The 18,926-nt window shown below is 42.6% G+C and overlaps 1 protein-coding gene across 1 annotated transcript; it reads left to right on the forward strand.

The window, feature by feature from the left end:
* Positions 1–389: 389 nt before the first annotated feature.
* On the forward strand, positions 390–16,124 carry LOC123483504 (GTPase IMAP family member 9-like). Its single transcript, XM_045213690.1, has 2 exons — positions 390–465; positions 15,089–16,124. The coding sequence occupies exons 1-2, from the start codon at positions 390–392 to the stop codon at positions 15,976–15,978; spliced, it is 966 nt and encodes a 321-aa protein (XP_045069625.1). The 3' UTR covers positions 15,979–16,124.
* The last annotated feature ends 2,802 nt before the right edge of the window (positions 16,125–18,926 follow it).

Below are 18,926 nucleotides of genomic sequence, written 5' to 3' on the forward strand. Positions count from 1 at the left end.
CATCTGACTTCTTCACCTGCGGGATCGTCTGAGGGGGAGTGCTGAGGATTATTTCTGTCTGTAATAAAGCTCTTTTGTGGTGAAAAACTAATTCTGATTGGCTGGGCCTGGCTCCCCAGTGTGTGGGCCTGGCTGCCAAGTGGGTGGGCCCATGGCTGCACCCCTTTCAATTGACTGATTTCCTTATATGAACTGTAATACAGTAAAATCTTTGAAATTGTTGAATGTTGCGTTTATATATTTTTCAGTACGTTTAAAAGTACACCATCATTGCAGAGTATTTGGATGGTTAATTATTAGGGCAGTAATTTAAAGTTACTTTGAATGCATTTTAAGGGATCTGTGTAACCCCTGTTCAGTTTGCAGAACACCTTCTCCTGGGGGCCAACATGTCCTCCTCTGGAGACAAGGAGAGCACCAATGCCATCCGGAGGGATATAGCCCTGTGGTTGCTGAGAGAGACCGGTAGGGTACCAACAGGCTGCTGGTACATTTTAAGTGTTTGAAGCAGAAATGAACAGCCCTGAACGGATGGTGTGTGTGTGTAATCCTGATAACAATCTGGGACAAAGGAATTAATTTATTGTATCATATCTGGGACCAAGGTATGAACTAAGACAATATTCAGAATAGAGATTCTGACAACACACTAATCACATTTCCAAATTTCGTTTAGACCTAAAACCAAGTTGATCTGCTGGACGGACTGATGTTCCTCTGTCCACCCTGTGCTGAAATAGGGCTATATTGCTTCATGTCATGATCAACTTGTGAATACCTTTTAGGCCAATTGCAGATGAGGGTCAAATGTTGGTCATTTCTTGAAAATGCATGGCAGTCTACAGACAGTTACAAACAACTATAACAGACACTACAGGTTTATTGGTGATTGTTATTCCAAGGCACAATGATACACAGTACAGCAGAGCTGAACAGCTCACAATCACTCTGGAACAAGTTTATTCTCTGAGTCCCCGACTCATCACCATTTATTGTAGTGTAGAGTTGCCAGCTGGTGAAAATTGACACTTGTCTGTTTGTGCATTGTAATGTACTTTTAGTAACGACACGGCTTTGGTCTAAAACAGTTCCCAAAATGTTTCACTCAGGCCCCCCTTCCATCATTGGGGAACATCCCGTGCCCCCAAACCACCCCCTGCACACGCACTGTTCATGATAGAAACTGTTCACACCCCTCTTGTTGGTGTCAAAACAAATTTGCATTTTAAAAACGTATTTCCTGCAATTCTACACATTTTCTAATTGGGTGCAGAGAAAAAGTAGCAGTTTTAAATATTTTTTTCTTGTAATTCTATACATTTTGCAATGTCTAATGTGTATTCATGTGATATTTGAGTGTCTCAAACATTAAAACAAAATATATGGGCTAAAAAACAGAGCTAAAAAACATTAGCTGACATGGGCTAGTCACTCTGGACATTTCTGACAAGTTAGAAATACTGTAGCTCTCTAAGGTATGCAATGACAAGAGGGGAATTTGACCTTGTGCATTCTACTATTACAACTTTCAAGTGTAAGTTGAAAGCCAGACTGAGTTCCTTAAAAAAGAACACACAAAAAAAAAAAACGTTTGGGAACCACTGGTCTTAAAGATTCATTATAAAGATATGTAAAATGAAGCAAAGTACATAGACAGTTTGAATGATATGTTCAACTATGGCTAGAGGTTTCGTTCCAAACGTTAATATGATTTTGGTGTTGATCTATCAAATAAGTGAGGTGGGTGATATGCAGATGCACACATTTTATTAATCTCGGCTTTTCATTACAATCGGACAAATCCCTTAACAGGGAAACACAGAAATATATCCACGCCTCCCGTTTTCTGATGACAGCGCTTTTGTTGTTCTTTCTCCAGGCGCGTCGGTACAAATAATCAGTGTTGACAAACCACCAGTATCATAACACCGGCATTATACTAAAGCGGACATTGCCACAGACTTGCAGTAAGATAAATTCCATACAGCCTTGATTACATGTTCAAACACTGGAATGTGAGACGTAACCTATCTACATCTCGATTTGGCTGATATAAATCTTCCTTATTTCCTTTAATGATTTTCAATTTGAGTGTCTTTATTTCAATATGGCCGACACTTTATTCTTCTGAACTTCTAACACGTGTGGGATGGGTGTGACTTCCTGACGATGATCACAAGACCAGCTGCTCACCATTTGACAGCTCCAACAGTTACACCTCCAACACCGCCTAAACATCAGCTATGCAAGAGTTGGCCATCACCAGTTACAGCTTGATCTGATTGAATCTAGTCCTGGGCTTGTTTTACTCCAATGTTTGTAAACAACGTAAAGGTAAACCAATACTGCATAGCCTCAAAACATGGTTACAACTATACATTTGATATCAGTCTATCCATAGCCCTGTCTATGAATTTGAGAGTGGTTACATTTCTCTAGCCACATAGCTATTTAGCGAAACAGGTGGGAAAGATGCTTTGTCATTGTTTCTAAAGATTCTAGTTTTAAAAGGGTAAGATAGCTTTTATTGTGCAGGCCTCAATTTTTGACTTCATTGCCAGATATCATTAGACGTGCAGACTGTGCATTTAACATTTATGTCCATATTAGTCCTGTTTTAGTAATGTGCATAATGCTTACACCATAATGCCTACATCATAATGCCTACATCATAATGCCTACATCATAATGCCTACACCATAATGCCTACATCATAACGCCTATATCATAACGCCTACATCATAACGCCTATATCATAACGCCTATACCATAATGCCTACACCATAACGCCTACATCATAATGCCTACATCATAATGCCTACACCATAATGCCTACATCATAACGTCTACAACATAATGCCTATATCATAATGCCTACACCATAATGCCTACATCATAATGCCGCCTACATCATAATGCCTACACCACAATGACTACATCAAACGTGATCTGCAAGCATTATCCGAGACAGCACACATACATCTCTCCGACAAGTAATACGACAAAAAAACAGAAAACTTGAGCGTGCATAGCTATTTTCCAAAAGTTATACAGATATTCAACTTCGTCATACTTCCTTTTTGAATGTCTATTTGGAAAGAACACCCATTTGTAATATCAAAACACGCAACAAGAATGTGGTTCAGGCTTGTGTCTTGTAATAGTAACTTTATTGACGTCCTTACCGTTGCCTGCCTTCTGAGTTGGGTATCTAGAGTCATGTCTAAATGTGGAGATTACGTTTTATAGCAATATGGGGAGTATGCCTCGTTGTACTTCATGACGTGTTGGTCACCCTTATCATGAAGGTTTTTGCTTTCTAGTCAGTCAGGTGATTTCTTGTCAAACCTGCAATCCTGGGTTGAGTTCCTGTACTGACTACATTGCTGACTCACACCAGATCTTAAAACGCCTCGATAGGTATTTAATATTTCAGCTAACCACATCATAGTAACGCATCCATTAGTTGATGCAATGCAACTCCTGCCTACTCTGACAAGAACTCGACCATGCTCTCCACTTCATCAATCAATCAATCAATCAATCACATTTGATTTATGAAGCCCTTTTTACATCAGCAGATGTCACAAAGTGCTATACAGAAACCCAGCCTAAAACCCCAAACAGCAAGCAATGGAGATGTAGAAGCACTTTGATAAATCATAAATAATTGTGTCCCTTTAATAATAATTGTGACCCAGATGTGAGACTGACTGTGGCTCCAATGGCCAAACAGAAGGACTTCCAGACAGCAGAGGTAAACTGAGGACCACGGTCGGAAACTATGTCACTGGGCAACCCGTGGACCCTGAAAACCTCCCTAACCAGGATCTCGGACGTCTCAGAGGCAGAGGGAAGCTTGGAAATGGGCACAAAGTGGGCGAACTTGCTGAATCTGTCCATGATAGTCAGAATGGCCGTGTTCCCCCCAGAAGAGGGCAACCCAGTGACAAAGTCCAGGGTCAGATGCGACCATGGTCGCCGGGGAATAGGGAGGGGGTGAAGTAGTCCAGAGCTGGCCCGATTGGCACTCTTATTCTGCGCACACACTGGACAGGCAGCAACAAACCTCCAAGTATCTTCTCCCATGGCAGGCCACCAAAATCGTCTACGAAGTAACGCCATCGTCCGAGCCACGCCAGGGTGACAAGCCATCTTGCTGGCATGGGACCATTGGAGGACAGCTGAACGAACCGACTCAGGCACAAACAACCGACCGGGTGGACCGTTACCGGGTCCGGGCTGCGTCCGAAGGGCCGCCATGACCTCCTCCTCAATCTTCCACATCACTGCTCCCACGACACAGTTCCGGGGAAGAATCGTCTCGGTCTTGGCCCCACTCTCCTCCGTCTTGGAGAACATCCGGGACAAGGCGTCCGCCTTGCCGTTCTTTGATCCAGGTCGGAACGTCAGGGAAAAATTAAAGCGTCCGAAAAACAAAGACCACCTGGCCTGACGGGAGTTGAGACGTCTAGCCGATTGCACGTAAGCAAGATTCTTGTGGTCAGTCCAGACAATAAACGGTTGCTCCGCCCCCTCCAACCAGTGGCGCCACTCCTCCAAGGCAAGCTTCACCGCGAGAAGCTCCCGGTTACCCACATCGTAGTTCCTCTCCGCAGACGAAAGACGACGAGAGTAGTAGGCGCAGGGATGGAGTTTACCGTCAGTGGAGCATCGCTGGGACAGGATGGCGCCAACCCCCACATCAGATGCATCCACCTCAACGACGAACTGACGGGCCGTGTCAGGTTGAGAGAGAATCGGTGCGTTGGTGAATCGCCTCTTTAAATCCAGGAACGCTCGGTCCGCCTCCGGATTCCAATTGAAGGTCCTGGTACTGGAAGTCAGAGCAGTTAACGGAGCGGCCACACAGCTGTAATCCCGGATGAATCTGCGGTAGAAATTCGCAAACCCCAGAAACCTCTGGAGCTGCAATCTCGTACCGGGCTGGGCCCATTCCAGAACCGCCCTAACCTTCTCCTGGTCCATCCTAATCTCTCCCCTGGAGATGATGTACCCGAGGAAAGATGTAGTGTGGGCGTGAAATTCGCACTTCTCGGCCTTCACGAACAGGCGATTCTCCAACAACCGCTGCAGAACCTGCCTGACATGCTGGACGTGGTTGGAAGGTTCCTTCGAGAAGATCAGAATGTCATCCAGGTAAACAAACACAAAGAGACCGATCATATCTCTCAGGACGTCATTCACCATACTCTGGAATACAGCTGGAGCATTGGTCAGTCCAAACGGCATCACCTGATACTCGAAGTGACCCATCGGTGTATTGAAACCCGTCAACCACTCGTCCCCCTCTCTGATCCGGACCAGGTGATACGCATTGCGTAGGTCTAGCTTGGTGAAGACAGTAGCCCCCTGTAAGGAGTCGAAGGCAGAGCTCATCAAGGGCAGGGGATACTTGTTCTTGACCGTGATATCATTCAGCCCCCGATAATCAATACACGGTCGAAGAGAGCCATCCTTCTTACCCACAAAGAAGAATCCTGCCCCCAGGGGTGATGACGAGGGACGAATGAGACCAGCAGCTAGGGACTCCTTGATGTAGGTCTCCAAAGCCTCACGTTCAGGTCGGGAGATACTGTATAACCGTCCCTTGGGATAGACAGCTCCAGGGAGCAGGTTGATGGCACAATCATATGGTCGGTGGGGAGGTAGTGACAAAGCCCTCTGTTTACTGAACACTTCCCCCAAATCGTGATAAGTCTCGGGAACCAGGGACAAATCTGGGGGTTTAGCCTCAATCACCTGACTGGGAACCGAATGGGAACAGGCAGTCTTGAGACAGTTAGCATGACAATCAAGGCTCCAATTAGTTACCTTGCCAGTCACCCAATCGAACGTGGGATTGTGTTCTTTCAGCCAGGGGTATCCAAGGACCAGAGGAACATGGGAAGAGGGCAGAATGAAGAATGAGATCACCTCAGAATGATTCCCTGACAACAGCATCTTAACCGGTTCAGTCCTCATCGTGATACGTGCCAGACTACTGCCGTTCAGAGTGGTAGCTTCAATGGCCTCCGGTAATCGCTCCTAATGGAAAGCCCCAGCTGTTCCACCACTTCGGCATCAATAAAGCTTCCATCGGCACCTGAATCGACAAAAGCGTTAATCGCTAAGCTCTGATTCCTGTTCATGAGGGTGGCCGGGAAACGGGGTCTGACAGAGGTATTGAGAGGTTGAAACTGGCTCGCTAAAAGTCCTCCCAACTTTAGCGAGCCGAGCAGTTTGACGACCGCCGGGAACAAGTGGAGATGTAATGTCCTGAACTACCACAGTAGAGACAGCAGTTGGTCTTACGTCTACGTTGGCGCTCCTCCTTGGTTAACCCGTGCCGCCCCACTTGCATGGGTTCAGAATCGAGAGGCAGGACCTCTCCACTAATCCTGTGTGGTGGACAATGATCGACGTATTCTGGTCCACCCCCCGACCCGACTGGGAACTGAGAAGCTGATTGATTGGACGGGCCCCATTGCTTCTCCCTCCTTCGCTCTCGAACTCGGTTATCCACCCGAATAGACAAGGCTACCAAGCTGTCCAGGTCACTAGTCTCCGGATAGGAGATCAACTCATCCTTGAGCTGCTCCGACAGCCCCTGGTAAAAGGCTGCTTGCAGAGACTCCTCATTCCATCCACTCTCCACAGCCAATGTCCTGAACTCGATCACGAAGTCGGCAACGCTGCGAGTTCCCTGGCGAAGCGAAAACAGGCGCCTCGCTGCGTCCATACCTCGGACGGAATGGTCAAATAGCTTCCTCATCTCGGCCGTGAACTCCTGGTATGAAGCCATGCAGGTGTCCTGTCGTTCCCAAACGGCTGAAGCCCACTCCAGCGCTCGACCACGCAGCAACTCAATAACAAAGGCTATCCTAGCCTTGTCTGTGGCATAAGAGTGGGGCTGTAGATCGAACACTAATCCACACTGCATAAGGAAAGAACGGCATCTTCCCAACTCCCCCTCATATTTATCAGGCGTCGGAACCTTGGGCTCACGGAAGGGCTCCGCTCCAGAAGCGGCAGGCGAGATGGGTGAAACCGGTCGTGGATTCTCCACCGGCAAACTGAGCTGAGCCTGGATCTTCGTCAGACTGGTAGAAAAGTTCCGAACGGACAAAGCTATCTCCTGTAGCGCCGTGCTATGTTGTCCCAACACCTTCTCCTGATGGGTAATGGCATGGCGAAAAGAGTCCAGGTCCGCTGGGTTCATTTCTGGCCGGATCGTTCTGTCACGGTTTACAAAACCAGAACCCAGAAGCAGACCAGGACAAGGTGAGTTGAAACGAAGGTGTGTATTTATTAAACAGATTCACAAACGATGCCGAATAATCCAGGGAACAGAGCGGGCGGCGGAGATGAGTTGGTGGGGGTGCAGTTGCAGATTCAATAATGACTCGGCAGCCGCCGACCACCAGGCAGGGGTTGGGTGAAGGTTCCGGGTGAGTGACTGCAGATAGAACAAAAACGGAGGTAAGTACACAGCAAGCCAACAAGGTGCAAAACAACAAAACTAAATCTAGAAGCTCCAAGACTGATACACTGACAAACATACTGTTCATGGCTAACGATCCGGCAGGGAATGGATGTCAGGTCAGGGCTTAAGTAGGGTGATGATCAGGACCAGGTGTGCAGACCGCTGATGAGATGCAGGTGTGGTTAATCGGGAGATCTCCCGCCTAGCAACGTCGCCCGGCAACCAGGCCGGGAGCGTTCATGAACCCTCAGGAAACTGGAGATTCCGAGCAGAAAACTAACACAGGTAGAAACCGACTCAGGATGCAGGGTTCATGACAACCACGTTATTGTTGCATGTTTTTATATAACAAATGGGGGTTATCTCCAAATTTACTTTCATGAAGCTTTATGACCATTCTGTGTCACTTTACTTGGACTAAGAAAATACACTTTCTGACAGTGTAAAGAAGCATCGTTTAAGCCAGATAGGCCTGTAGCAACACCAAATATAGGAGAAAATCATTCCAAGGCTGAAGCTGAAAGCATGATTTACAAGAAATCCCCTGACTGAACAGAAAGGAACTCAATGACCTACGTTTTATCATGCAGAGGAGAGCATGGTCGAGTTCCTGTTCGAAAAGATGCGAAGGCATTGCATTGCATCAACCAATGGTTGCGTGCCACATCATCCAGATGGCAGTATCACATAATAATATTAATAATAATATGCCATTTAGCAGACGCTTTTATCCAAAGCGACTTACAGTCATGCGTGCATACATTTTTGTGTATGGGTGGTCCCGGGGATCGAACCCACTTCCTTGGCGTTACAAGCGCCGTGCTCTACCAGCTGAGCTACAGAGGACCACATGATGTGGTTAGCTGATATATTAAAAACCTATCCATGCATTCTAAGAGCTGACGTTAGTCAGCATGCGTCAGCAATGTAGTCAGGGCATTAAGGGTGACCAATCACGTCTTGCAGTCCAGCTAGGCATACGCCCCATATTGCTATAAAACGGCGGCTGTATCTCCACTTGTAAACACAGGATTTGATACCCAACTCAGCAGGCAGGCAAAGGTAAGGACGTCTATAAAGTATGACAAAGTTTAATATCTCTGAAACCTTTGGAAAGACTGCATATGTAATTTATTTTATACAAAGCCTTCTTTAATACGTTTATTGTAACGAGAGTAATTAATGGATTTGTGTCATTTGTAAATAAAGGCATTATGATGTAGGCATTATGATGTAGTCATTATGATGTAGTCGTTTTGATGTAGGCATTATGATGTAGGCATTATGATGTAGGCATTATGATGTAGGCATTATGATGTAGTCATTATGATGTAGGCATTATGATGTAGGCATTATGGTGTAGGCATTATGATGTAGGCGTTATGATGTAGGCGTTATGATGTAGGCATTATGGTGTAGGCATTATTGTTTAGGCGTTATGATGTAGGCATTATGATGTAGGCATTATGGTGTAGGCATTATGGTGTAGGCATTATGATGTAGGCATTATGATGTAGGCATTATGATGTAGGCATTATGATGTAGGCATTATGATGTAGGCGTTATGATGTAGGCGTTATGGTGTAGGCATTATGATGTAGGCTTTATGATGTAGGCGTTATGATGTAGGCGTTATGATATAGGCATTATGATGTAGGCATTATGGTGTAGGCGTTATGATGTAGGCGTTATGGTGTAGGCATTATGGTGTAGGCATTATTGTTTAGGCGTTATGATGTAGGCATTATGGTGTAGGCTTTATGATGTAGGCATTATGATGTAGGCATTATGATGTAGGCATTATGATGTAGGCATTATGATGTAGGCATTATGGTGTAGGCTTTATGATGTAGGCATTATGATGTAGGCGTTATGATGTAGGCGTTATGATGTAGGCATTATGATATAGGCATTATGATGTAGGCATTATGGTGTAGGCGTTATGATGTAGGCTTTATGGTTTAGGCGTTATGATGTAGGCATTATGATGTAGGCATTATGATGTAGGCGTTAAGATGTAGGCATTATGATGTAGGCGTTATGATGTAGTCGTTATGATGTAGGCATTATGATGTAGGCATTATGATATAGACATTATGATGTAGACATTATGATGTAGTCGTTATGATGTAGGCATTATGATGTAGGCATTATGATGTAGGCGTTATGATGTAGGCTTTATGGTTTAGGCGTTATGATGTAGGCATTATGATGTAGGCATTATGATGTAGGCATTATGGTGTAGGCATTATGATGTAGGCGTTATGATGTAGTCGTTATGATGTAGACATTATGATATAGGGGTTATGATGTAGGCGTTATGATACTGTTATTATGATATAGGAGTTATGATGTAGGAATTATGATGTAAACATTATGATACAGGCATTATAATGCAGGCATTATACTGTAAGCATTATGCACATTCCTAAAACAGTACTAATATGGACTTAAATACTTAATACACATTCTGCACTTAATTTTAATGCCTGCACTATAAAAGTAGCATCCTTAATTGAAAGAATAACAAAGCATCCTCCCTACCCGTTTCCCTAAAAACTAAGGGATGGGGCTGGAGAAACGTATCCCCTTTCATTCATAGACAGAGCTATGGATGGACTGATTTCAAATGTTTAGTTGTAACTGTGACGAGGACTGAGTATACGAACTGGCAGGACACAGACACAGGAATTAAGAAGGTCAAGGTTTACTTAACATTTACAAAGAGAAATAACAAAGATAGAGTACATGACACGAAGCTAAACAATCGCACACAACATCATCCAGAACAGTCCAGGACTAAATAGGGGTGGTGATGAGATGATGAGGTGCAGGTGAGCTGGAGGTGATTAGGGTGCGTTGGGTTTCCATTCCGGTGTTGCCGAGGTGGTGCACTCAGACCGGTGGCTTGGTAGACCAGCGAGTCAGAGCACCGGAGGGGAACAGTAACCATGTTTTGAGTCTATACAGTGTTTGTTCAGATTTACGTTGTTTACAAACATTGGTATAAAACAAGCCTAGGCCTAGATTCAATCAGATCAAGCCTTAACCTGCGATAGCCAACACTACACCTGCATCGATTATGTTTTGGCGGTGTCAGAGGTGTAACTGTTGGAGCTATCAAATGGTGAGCAGCTGCTCTTGTGATCATTGTCAGGAAGCCACACCCACGTGTTAGAAGTTCAGAAGGATAAAGTGTCGGCTATATAAGAATTCTGCAGTGGTGGAAAAAGTACTCAATTGTCATACTCAAGTAAAAGTGAAAGTCACCCAGTAAAATGCTAAAAGTCTAAAACTATTTGGTTTTAAATATGCTTAAGTATCAAAAGTAAATGGAATTGCTAAAATGTACTTAAGTATCAAAAGTATAAATCATTTCAAATTCCTTATATTAAGCAAACCAGAGGGCACAATTTCCTTGTTTTTTTGTATTGACGGATAGCCAGGGGCACACTCCAACACTCAGACATAATTTACAAATGAAGCATTTGTGTTTAGTGAGTCCGCCAGATCAGAGGCAGTAGGGATGACCAGGGATGTTCTCTTGATAAGTGTGTGAATTGGACAATTTTCCTGGCTAAATGTAACAAGTATTTTGGATGTCAGGGAAAATGTATGGAGTAAAAAGTACACTATTTTCTTTAGGAATGTAGTGAAGTAAAAGTTGTCAAAATAAATAGTAAAGTAAAGTACAGATACCCAAAAAAAACTACGTAAGTAGTACTTTAATGTATTTTTACTTAAATACTTTACAGTGCCGGAATTATGACAGTCAAATTGAAAATCATGAAACAAAATAATGAGGATTTATTATTCAGCCTAATCGAGATGTACATTACATCTCACATTTCAGTGTTTGAACATGTAAACTAGGCTGCATGGGATTGCTCTTAATGTGACTCAGTGTAGCCAATGACAATGCCCGCTTTAGTAATATGCAGTGTTATGATACTGGTGGTTTGTCGACACTGATTAGTTGTACCGACGCGCTCGGATAAAGAACAACAAGAAAACGGGAGATGTGGAATTATTTATGCGATCCCCTGTTAATGTGACTTAGTATTTGTCCAATTGTAATGAAGCAAAGACTAATTACATTTGTGCATCTGCATATCGGCCCACCTCACGTATTTGTTACATCAAAACAGAAATCATATAAACTTTTGGAATGAAACCTCTAGCCATAGTTGAACATGTCAGTCAAACTGTATGTACTTTGCTCTATTTATCAGTCTTCATATTTTCACATACATTTTCTAATAATATATGTTTTGGACCAAAGCCTTATTGTTACTAAAAGTACATTATTATGCACAAACAGACAAGTGTCAACTTTCACCAGCAGGCGACTCTACACTACATTAAATGTTGATTGGGACGGAGACTCAGAGAATCAGTTTGTTCCAGAGCGGTTGCTGTTCATGTCTGCTGTGCTGTGTAGGTTGTGTAGTTCAAGTGTTCCACCAGCAGGGAACGCTATTTTGCATTATTGTGCATAGCAATAAGCATCACCAATAAATCACAGTTCAAACTTACAGTGTCTGTTGTAGTAGGTTTTACCTGTCTGTAGACTGCCATGCATTTTCAAGGAACCACAAACATATGCCCCTCATCTGCAATTGGCCTAAAAGGTATTCACAACTTGATCACGACATGAAGCAATATAGGCCTATTTCAGCACAGGATGGGCAGAGGAACATCAGTCCGTCCACAGGATCAACTTGGTTTTAGGCATAAACAAAATGTGGAGGTGTGATCAGTGTGTTGTCAGAAAGTCTATTCTGAATATTGTCTTCTTAGTTCGTTCCTTGGTCCCAGATACACTTTATATACAAAAGTATGTGGACACCCCTTAAAATTAGTGGATTCGGCTATTTCAGCCACACTTGTTGCTGACAGGTGTATAAAATTGAGCACACAGCCATGTAATCTCCATAGACAAACACTGGCAGTAAAATGGCTTTACTGAAGATCTCAGTGACTTTCAATGTGACATCGTCATATGATAACACCTTTCCAACAAGTCAGTTTGTCAAATTTCTGCCCTGCTAGAGCTGCCCCGGTCAACTGTGAGTGCTGTTATTGTGAAGTGTAAACATCTAGGAGCAAGAACGGCTCAGCCACGAAGTGGTATGCTACACAAGCTCACAGAACGGGACTGTCCTCGGTTGCAACACTCACCACCGAGTTCCAAACTGCCTCTGGAAGCAACATCAGCACAATAACTATTTGTCGGGAGCTTCATGAAATTGGGTTTCCATGGCCAAGCAGCCGCACACGAGCCTAAAATCACAGTGCGCAATCCAAAGCATCAGCTGGAGTGGTGTAAAGCTCGCCGCCATTGGACTCTGGAGCAATGGAAACGCATTCTCTGGAGTGACGAATCACGAAATATTAATCTGGGTTTGGCGGATGCCAGGAGAACACTACCTGCCCCAATGCATAGTGCCAACTGTAAAGTTGGGTGCATGAGGAATAATGGTCTGGGGCTGTTTTTCATGGTTCGGGCTAGGCCCTTTAGTTCCAGTGAAGGGATATCTTCGCTAAAACGTACAATAACATTTTAGACGATTCTGTGCTTCCAACTTTGTGGCAGCTGTTTGGGGAAGGCCCTTTCCTGTTTCAGCATGACAAACCGAGGTCCATACAGAAATGATTTGTCGAGATCAGTGTGGAAGAACTTGACTGGCCTGCACAGAGCACTGACTTCAACCCAATCAAACACCTTTGGGATGAATTGAAACGCCGACTGTGAATCAGGCCTAATCCTAAAATCATTAATATGGAGTTGGTCCCCCCTTTGCTGCTATAACAGACGCCACCCTTCTGGGAAGGCTTTCCACTAGATGTTGGAACATTGCCAATTTCATCATAGCGCTTGATGGTTTTTGCAACTGCACTTTCAAAGTTCTTGAATTTTCCGTATTTACTGACCTTCATGTCTTAAAGTAATCATGGACAGTCGTTTCTCTTTGCTTATTTGAGCTGTTCTTGCCATAATATGGACTTGGTCTTTTACCAAATATGACTATCTTCTGTATACATGATTCCATACTGTATGTGTTATTTCATAGTGTTGATGTCTTCACTATTATTCTACAATGTAGAAAATAGTACAAATAAAGAAAAACCCTTGAATGAGTAGGTGTGTCCAAACTTTTGACTGGTACTGTGCATATATACATAGGATCTTACTCAGGTGTACATTATATGTAGTGTTTTCAATATATTGTTTGTTAAACTTTGAAATCAATGGTTTTTGTTTGGCATATATTTGAAACAAAGTCAAAGCGTAATTCTGTGACCGTGGAATTGCCCCACTGGAAATGACTTCCATATACTCCAAGTCTTTTTCCACTTCCCATGACACTGTGAGGTTGTATCACAACCTGTGAATGCGTGGAAGCCTGACAAAGCCAAACTCTTGTGCATTCCAAGCCTCTCGTAGATGGTGTCGATGCAAATCTCCTGGTAGTTTTTTCTCATACCAAAAGCAACCCACAGCTTTATGGTTGGATAATCCTTGTTAAGATAGAAGATCAGACCAGCAAGGAGGACAATGATGTCCTCATCCACTGTTTGAATGACAATGGTCTGTGCAACGTTTTGAAGGGCATCTTTAAGATGAGGTCATACACGTGTGTGTGCCTCTTCATGGTCACATTCCAGCATTGATGTCAGAGAGCCCTTGAGAACACAGGCTCAGTTGTAACATAGATCTCTTTTCCATCTTCAGATTCATTGGCACACATCTTCTGTGTCGAGATTTTGAAAAGCTCCTGTTATTAGGATTTCTGAGAAAGTCCGAAAAGATACATGGAAAATTGATTGTCTCCCCAACTTTCTTTCGGACGCATTTTCCTCGCTTGTCTCTTGTTGAATCTTTTAGACAATCTTTGTATGTGTCCAACACAATATTGATTCTATAGCAGCTGTTAAACTGGTGCTCTACCAAAGGCAGTAAGACACTGCTGCCACATTCGCCAAATGTGGAAACTTGGTGGGTAGGCAAGGAATGGACAATGACAGCTCCGTCAATTGTGTCCTTTATTTTTGGCTGTTAACTGTAGATAATTTGATTGTTAATTTGTTTAAAGTTTGTATTTTATATACCAACAATGTAAGTTTAAGAAGCAATGTGAGTCAGTAAATGTAGTTTTAGTAGCTGTTCTGTAAGATCACACTTCTCTCTTCAGCTCAACATCACACTTCTTTCTTCAGCTCAACATCACACTTCTCTCTTCAGCTCAACATCACACTTCTCTCTTCAGCTCAACATCACACTTCTCTCTTCAGCTCAACATCACACTTCTCTCTTCAGCTCAACATCACACTTCCAAAATATGACTGGTGAGTACTTAGTCTTCACTTCACTGTATGTAGGCCATGAATGTAGGATTACATGTAGCTTAACTTATATATTTATTTTATTTCATTTATGTAATTGTTAATTTGCTTAAAGTTAATATTCTATAGACCATCAATGTCTAAGAAGCTAAAGACTGAACATGTTCAGTAGCTGTTCTGTAAGATGACTAAACAGAAAGAACATCAGCATCAGACTTCTTTCTACAGTAACAACATTTCCTTCTTATCCAACAGAACACAATGAGGAGGTCCGGATTGTTCTGGTGGGGAAGACTGGAGTTGGGAAGAGTGCAGCAGGAAACACCATCCTGGGGAGAAAGGCTTTTGAGTCAGTAATGTCATCTAATTATGTGACATCAACATGTGATAAGAAAAGAGGAAAGGTGGGGGGTCAAAGTGTAGCTGTTATCGACACACCAGGCTTGTTTGACACTGAGTTAACACAGGAGGAGGCACTGAACAATATCACACAGTGCATCTCTTTCTCAGCTCCTGGTCCCCATGTGTTCCTGGTTGTGATTGAGCTGGGAAGATTCACTAAAGAGGAGCAGGAAACTGTGGAGATTATTCAGGACATATTTGGTGTTGAAGCATCAAAATACTCCATGGTTCTCTTCACACATGGAGACGATCTTGTTGATGTAACAATTGAAGACTTCCTGCATGGAAATCCCAAACTGGAAAGTTTAATTGCCAAATGTAATGGGGGATATCATGTCTTAAAAAACAAAGATCAGAATCCCTCCCAGGTCACTGAGCTGCTTGAGAAGATAAACAAGATGGTGAAGGTGAATGGAGGAAGCAATTACACCACTGAGATGTTCCAGGAGGTTGAGAGAGCAATTGAAGAGGAGAAAGAGAGGATCCTGAAAGAGAACAGAGAGAAGAGACTCAGAGAGATGGAAGAACTGAAGAAGAAGTTTGAAGGAGAGCGTTTAAGGGAAGAAGAAGAGAAGCTGAGGAGAAAACAGGAAAGAGAAGCGAGAGACAAAGCTGAAAGATTAAAGAACGGTGCCATATACGGAGCATTTGCGGGAGTAATTGTAGGCCCAATTGGTATGGCAGTTGGGGCAGCATTGGGAGCTGGAGTGGCAGCTATAGTAAATGCATGCAGTACTCAATGAGAGTCCGTAGCTAACAGTGCTGTACGTTCTACAAGTTGTTTGACTTTATTATTTCATGCTGAAAGCTTCCTCTATATACACCGAGCATACCAAACATTTGGAACACCATCTTAACATTGAGAACTGATATAGAATATGAGAGTGAAAGTTGGCCTTGTCTTCCCTATCAACCTGGAGAAGGACCTAAAGACATTTTAACTGGAACACTTCAGGGCAGCCAAGCTCTTCAGACAAGCCAGAGAACACTAGACATTAACTCATATCTCCTTTCACAATTTACAGGAAAGGATCCTTGGAAACATATTTTAGTCGTCACTACTTACAGCATGAACATAACGATAGATCTGGTTATCGCACACGTGACAGCAAAGAATTCTATATTTCCCTGAGTAAAGGTGAAAGTTAAAAGTTTATTTCTCCCTGTCAGGTGGCATAAGCTATATTCTAATGTGAAATTAATTGACAGTTACAGTCACAGCTCCCATTGCTGCCTCAGAAGCATGATGAATGGAGATGAACTATTTAAGCACAAACCATTACTGTTAACTTCATAGATATTTCATGGTCCTAGAAAATAAAGGGTCACTGAAAATTCCTCTCAGTTTTTTTTGTTTTCATTATGAAATGAACAAATCATTAAAACGACTTGCATTCATTTTTATGAAGTAAAAAATGAACATAGCCACAGGAAGTAGTAGGGGGTGCTGCATTTTTATTTTGTATTATTTTCAAGGGGGTGCTGAAAATATATTTTTGCCTGTACTGCAGACACATTATCTGTCTGCACTATTAAAGGCCCAGCGCACAACTTTTGTGATTTTTTCAGGCGATCCCCTACTTCACCCGGCTATTAAAGTACGTATATTGTTTTGTCAAATTCACTACAGAATATTTTTTTACAGTGTGGCTGTGTGGTTGAGTGTAACAATCCAATGAAAAGTACCATCTTACTGCCCCAGAAGACAGGGGTTCAATTTCCGCTTTCTTCTGTCCCACTTACACTCCTTCTCTGTCTCCTCCTCTTTCTAATCTGTCTAAATAAAGCATTGAAAAAATTCTCCATATCACCTTATCATCAATCAATATTTATGCTATAAACCATTTGCATTTCTAAACCATTTGAGAGACACAGTCTGCTATTTATTTGTGTGTTTTGTTACCGCCTTTTACATGCACTGAAACCCCAAACATTTTTTTTGCACAACTCTCCATTGAAAACACCAATACTCAGATTCAAGAACCACTATGGGTGTTTCAGAGTACTTATATTCTGTTTTAAAACACTTTCTGTTTATCATAACACTTACATTGGGGTTTACATTCAAACACCCTCCAAACACCAGATCTCAGGTTAGGTGCACTACGTTTCATGATTTCATTACACAATCATGGTGTTTTGAGTCTTTCTTGAGGTTTTGAAGAACTGATAGCATGGTTGGGGTCACTTCCTTTTCAATTCCAGTCCATTCAGAAAGTCAACCAAATTCCAATTCCACATTTTCCTAATTGGAAAGCATTGAAGATAATTGGAATTGGATTTCAGTGTACTTCCTGAATTGACTGGAATGGAAATGGAATTGACCCCAACCCTGACTGATAGAGAATAAGAGAGTGAAAGTTGACCTTGTCTTCCCTATCAGCCTGGAGAAGGGGGCCTAAAGACATTTTGACCCTGTGAGACCCAGCGTTGTAATATTACAATGTTTCCTACATTGCATCCTGTACAGTGGTGTAAAGTACTTAAGTAAAAATACTTGAAAGTACAACTTAAGTAGTTTTTTGGGGTATCTGTACTTTACTTTACTATTTATATTTTTGACTACTTTTACTTTTACTTCACTACATTCCTAAAGAAAATTATATACTTATTACTTCATACATTTACCTCCATATATGACACCAAAAATTACTTGTTACATTTTGAATGCTTAGCAGGACAGGAAAAGAGTCTAATTCACACACTTATCAAGAGAACATTCCTGGTCATCCTTACTGCCTCTTATATGGGGGACTCACTAAACACATTCTTCGTTTGTAAATGACTTTGGAATGATTTTTTATTTATTTTTATTTCACCTTTATTTAACCAGGTAAGCCAGTTGAGAACAGGTTCTCATTTACAACTGCGACCTGGCCAAGATAAAGCATAGTAGTGCAATAAAAAAACAACACAGAGTTACATATGGGGTAAAAAACATAAAGTCAGAAATACAACAGAAAATATATATACAGTGTGTGCAAATGTAGCAAGTTATGGAGGTAAGGCAATAAATAGGCTATAGTGCAGAATAATTACAATAGTATTAACACTGGAATGCTAGATGTGCAAGAGATTATGTGCAAATAGAGATACTGGGGTGCAAAAGAGCAAAATAAATAACAATATAGGGATGAGGTAGTTGGGTGGGCTAATTTCAGATGGGCTGTGTACAGGTGCAGTAATCGGTAAGGTGCTCTGACAACTGATGCTTAAAGTTATTGAGGGAGATAAGAGTCTCCAGCTTCAGAGATTTTTGCAATTCGTTCCAGTCATTGGCAGCAGAGAACTGGAAGGAATGGCGGCCAAAGGAGGTGTTGGCTTTGGGAATGACCAGTGAGATATACCTGCTGGAGCGCAGACTACGGGTGGGTGCTGCTATGGTGACCAATGAGCTAAGATAAGGCGGGGATTTGCCTAGCAGTGATTTATAGATGGCCTGGAGCCAGTGGGTTTGACGACGAACATGTAGTGAGGACCAGCCAACAAGAGCGTATAGGTCACAGTGGTGGGTAGTGTATGGGGCTTTGGAGACAAAACGGATGGCACTGTGATAGACTACATCCAATTTGCTGAGTAGAGTGTTGGAGGCTATTTTGTAAATGACATCGCCGAAGTCAAGGATCGGTAGGATAGTCAGTTTTACGAGGGCATGTTTGGCAGCATGAGTGAAGGAGGCTTTGTTGCGAAA

The sequence above is a fragment of the Coregonus clupeaformis genome, unplaced genomic scaffold, assembly GCF_020615455.1.
Source record: "Coregonus clupeaformis isolate EN_2021a unplaced genomic scaffold, ASM2061545v1 scaf0139, whole genome shotgun sequence".
NCBI classification, from domain to species: Eukaryota; Metazoa; Chordata; class Actinopteri; order Salmoniformes; family Salmonidae; genus Coregonus; species Coregonus clupeaformis.

Bases quoted from the DNA above. Each gene is read 5' to 3' on its own strand.
- LOC123483504 (XM_045213690.1), top strand. From the start codon at position 390: ATGTCCTCCTCTGGAGACAAGGAGAGCACCAATGCCATCCGGAGGGAT. The intron at 466-15,088 runs GTAGGGTACCAA...CTTATCCAACAG, and splicing joins GTGGTTGCTGAGAGAGACCG to AACACAATGAGGAGGTCCGG.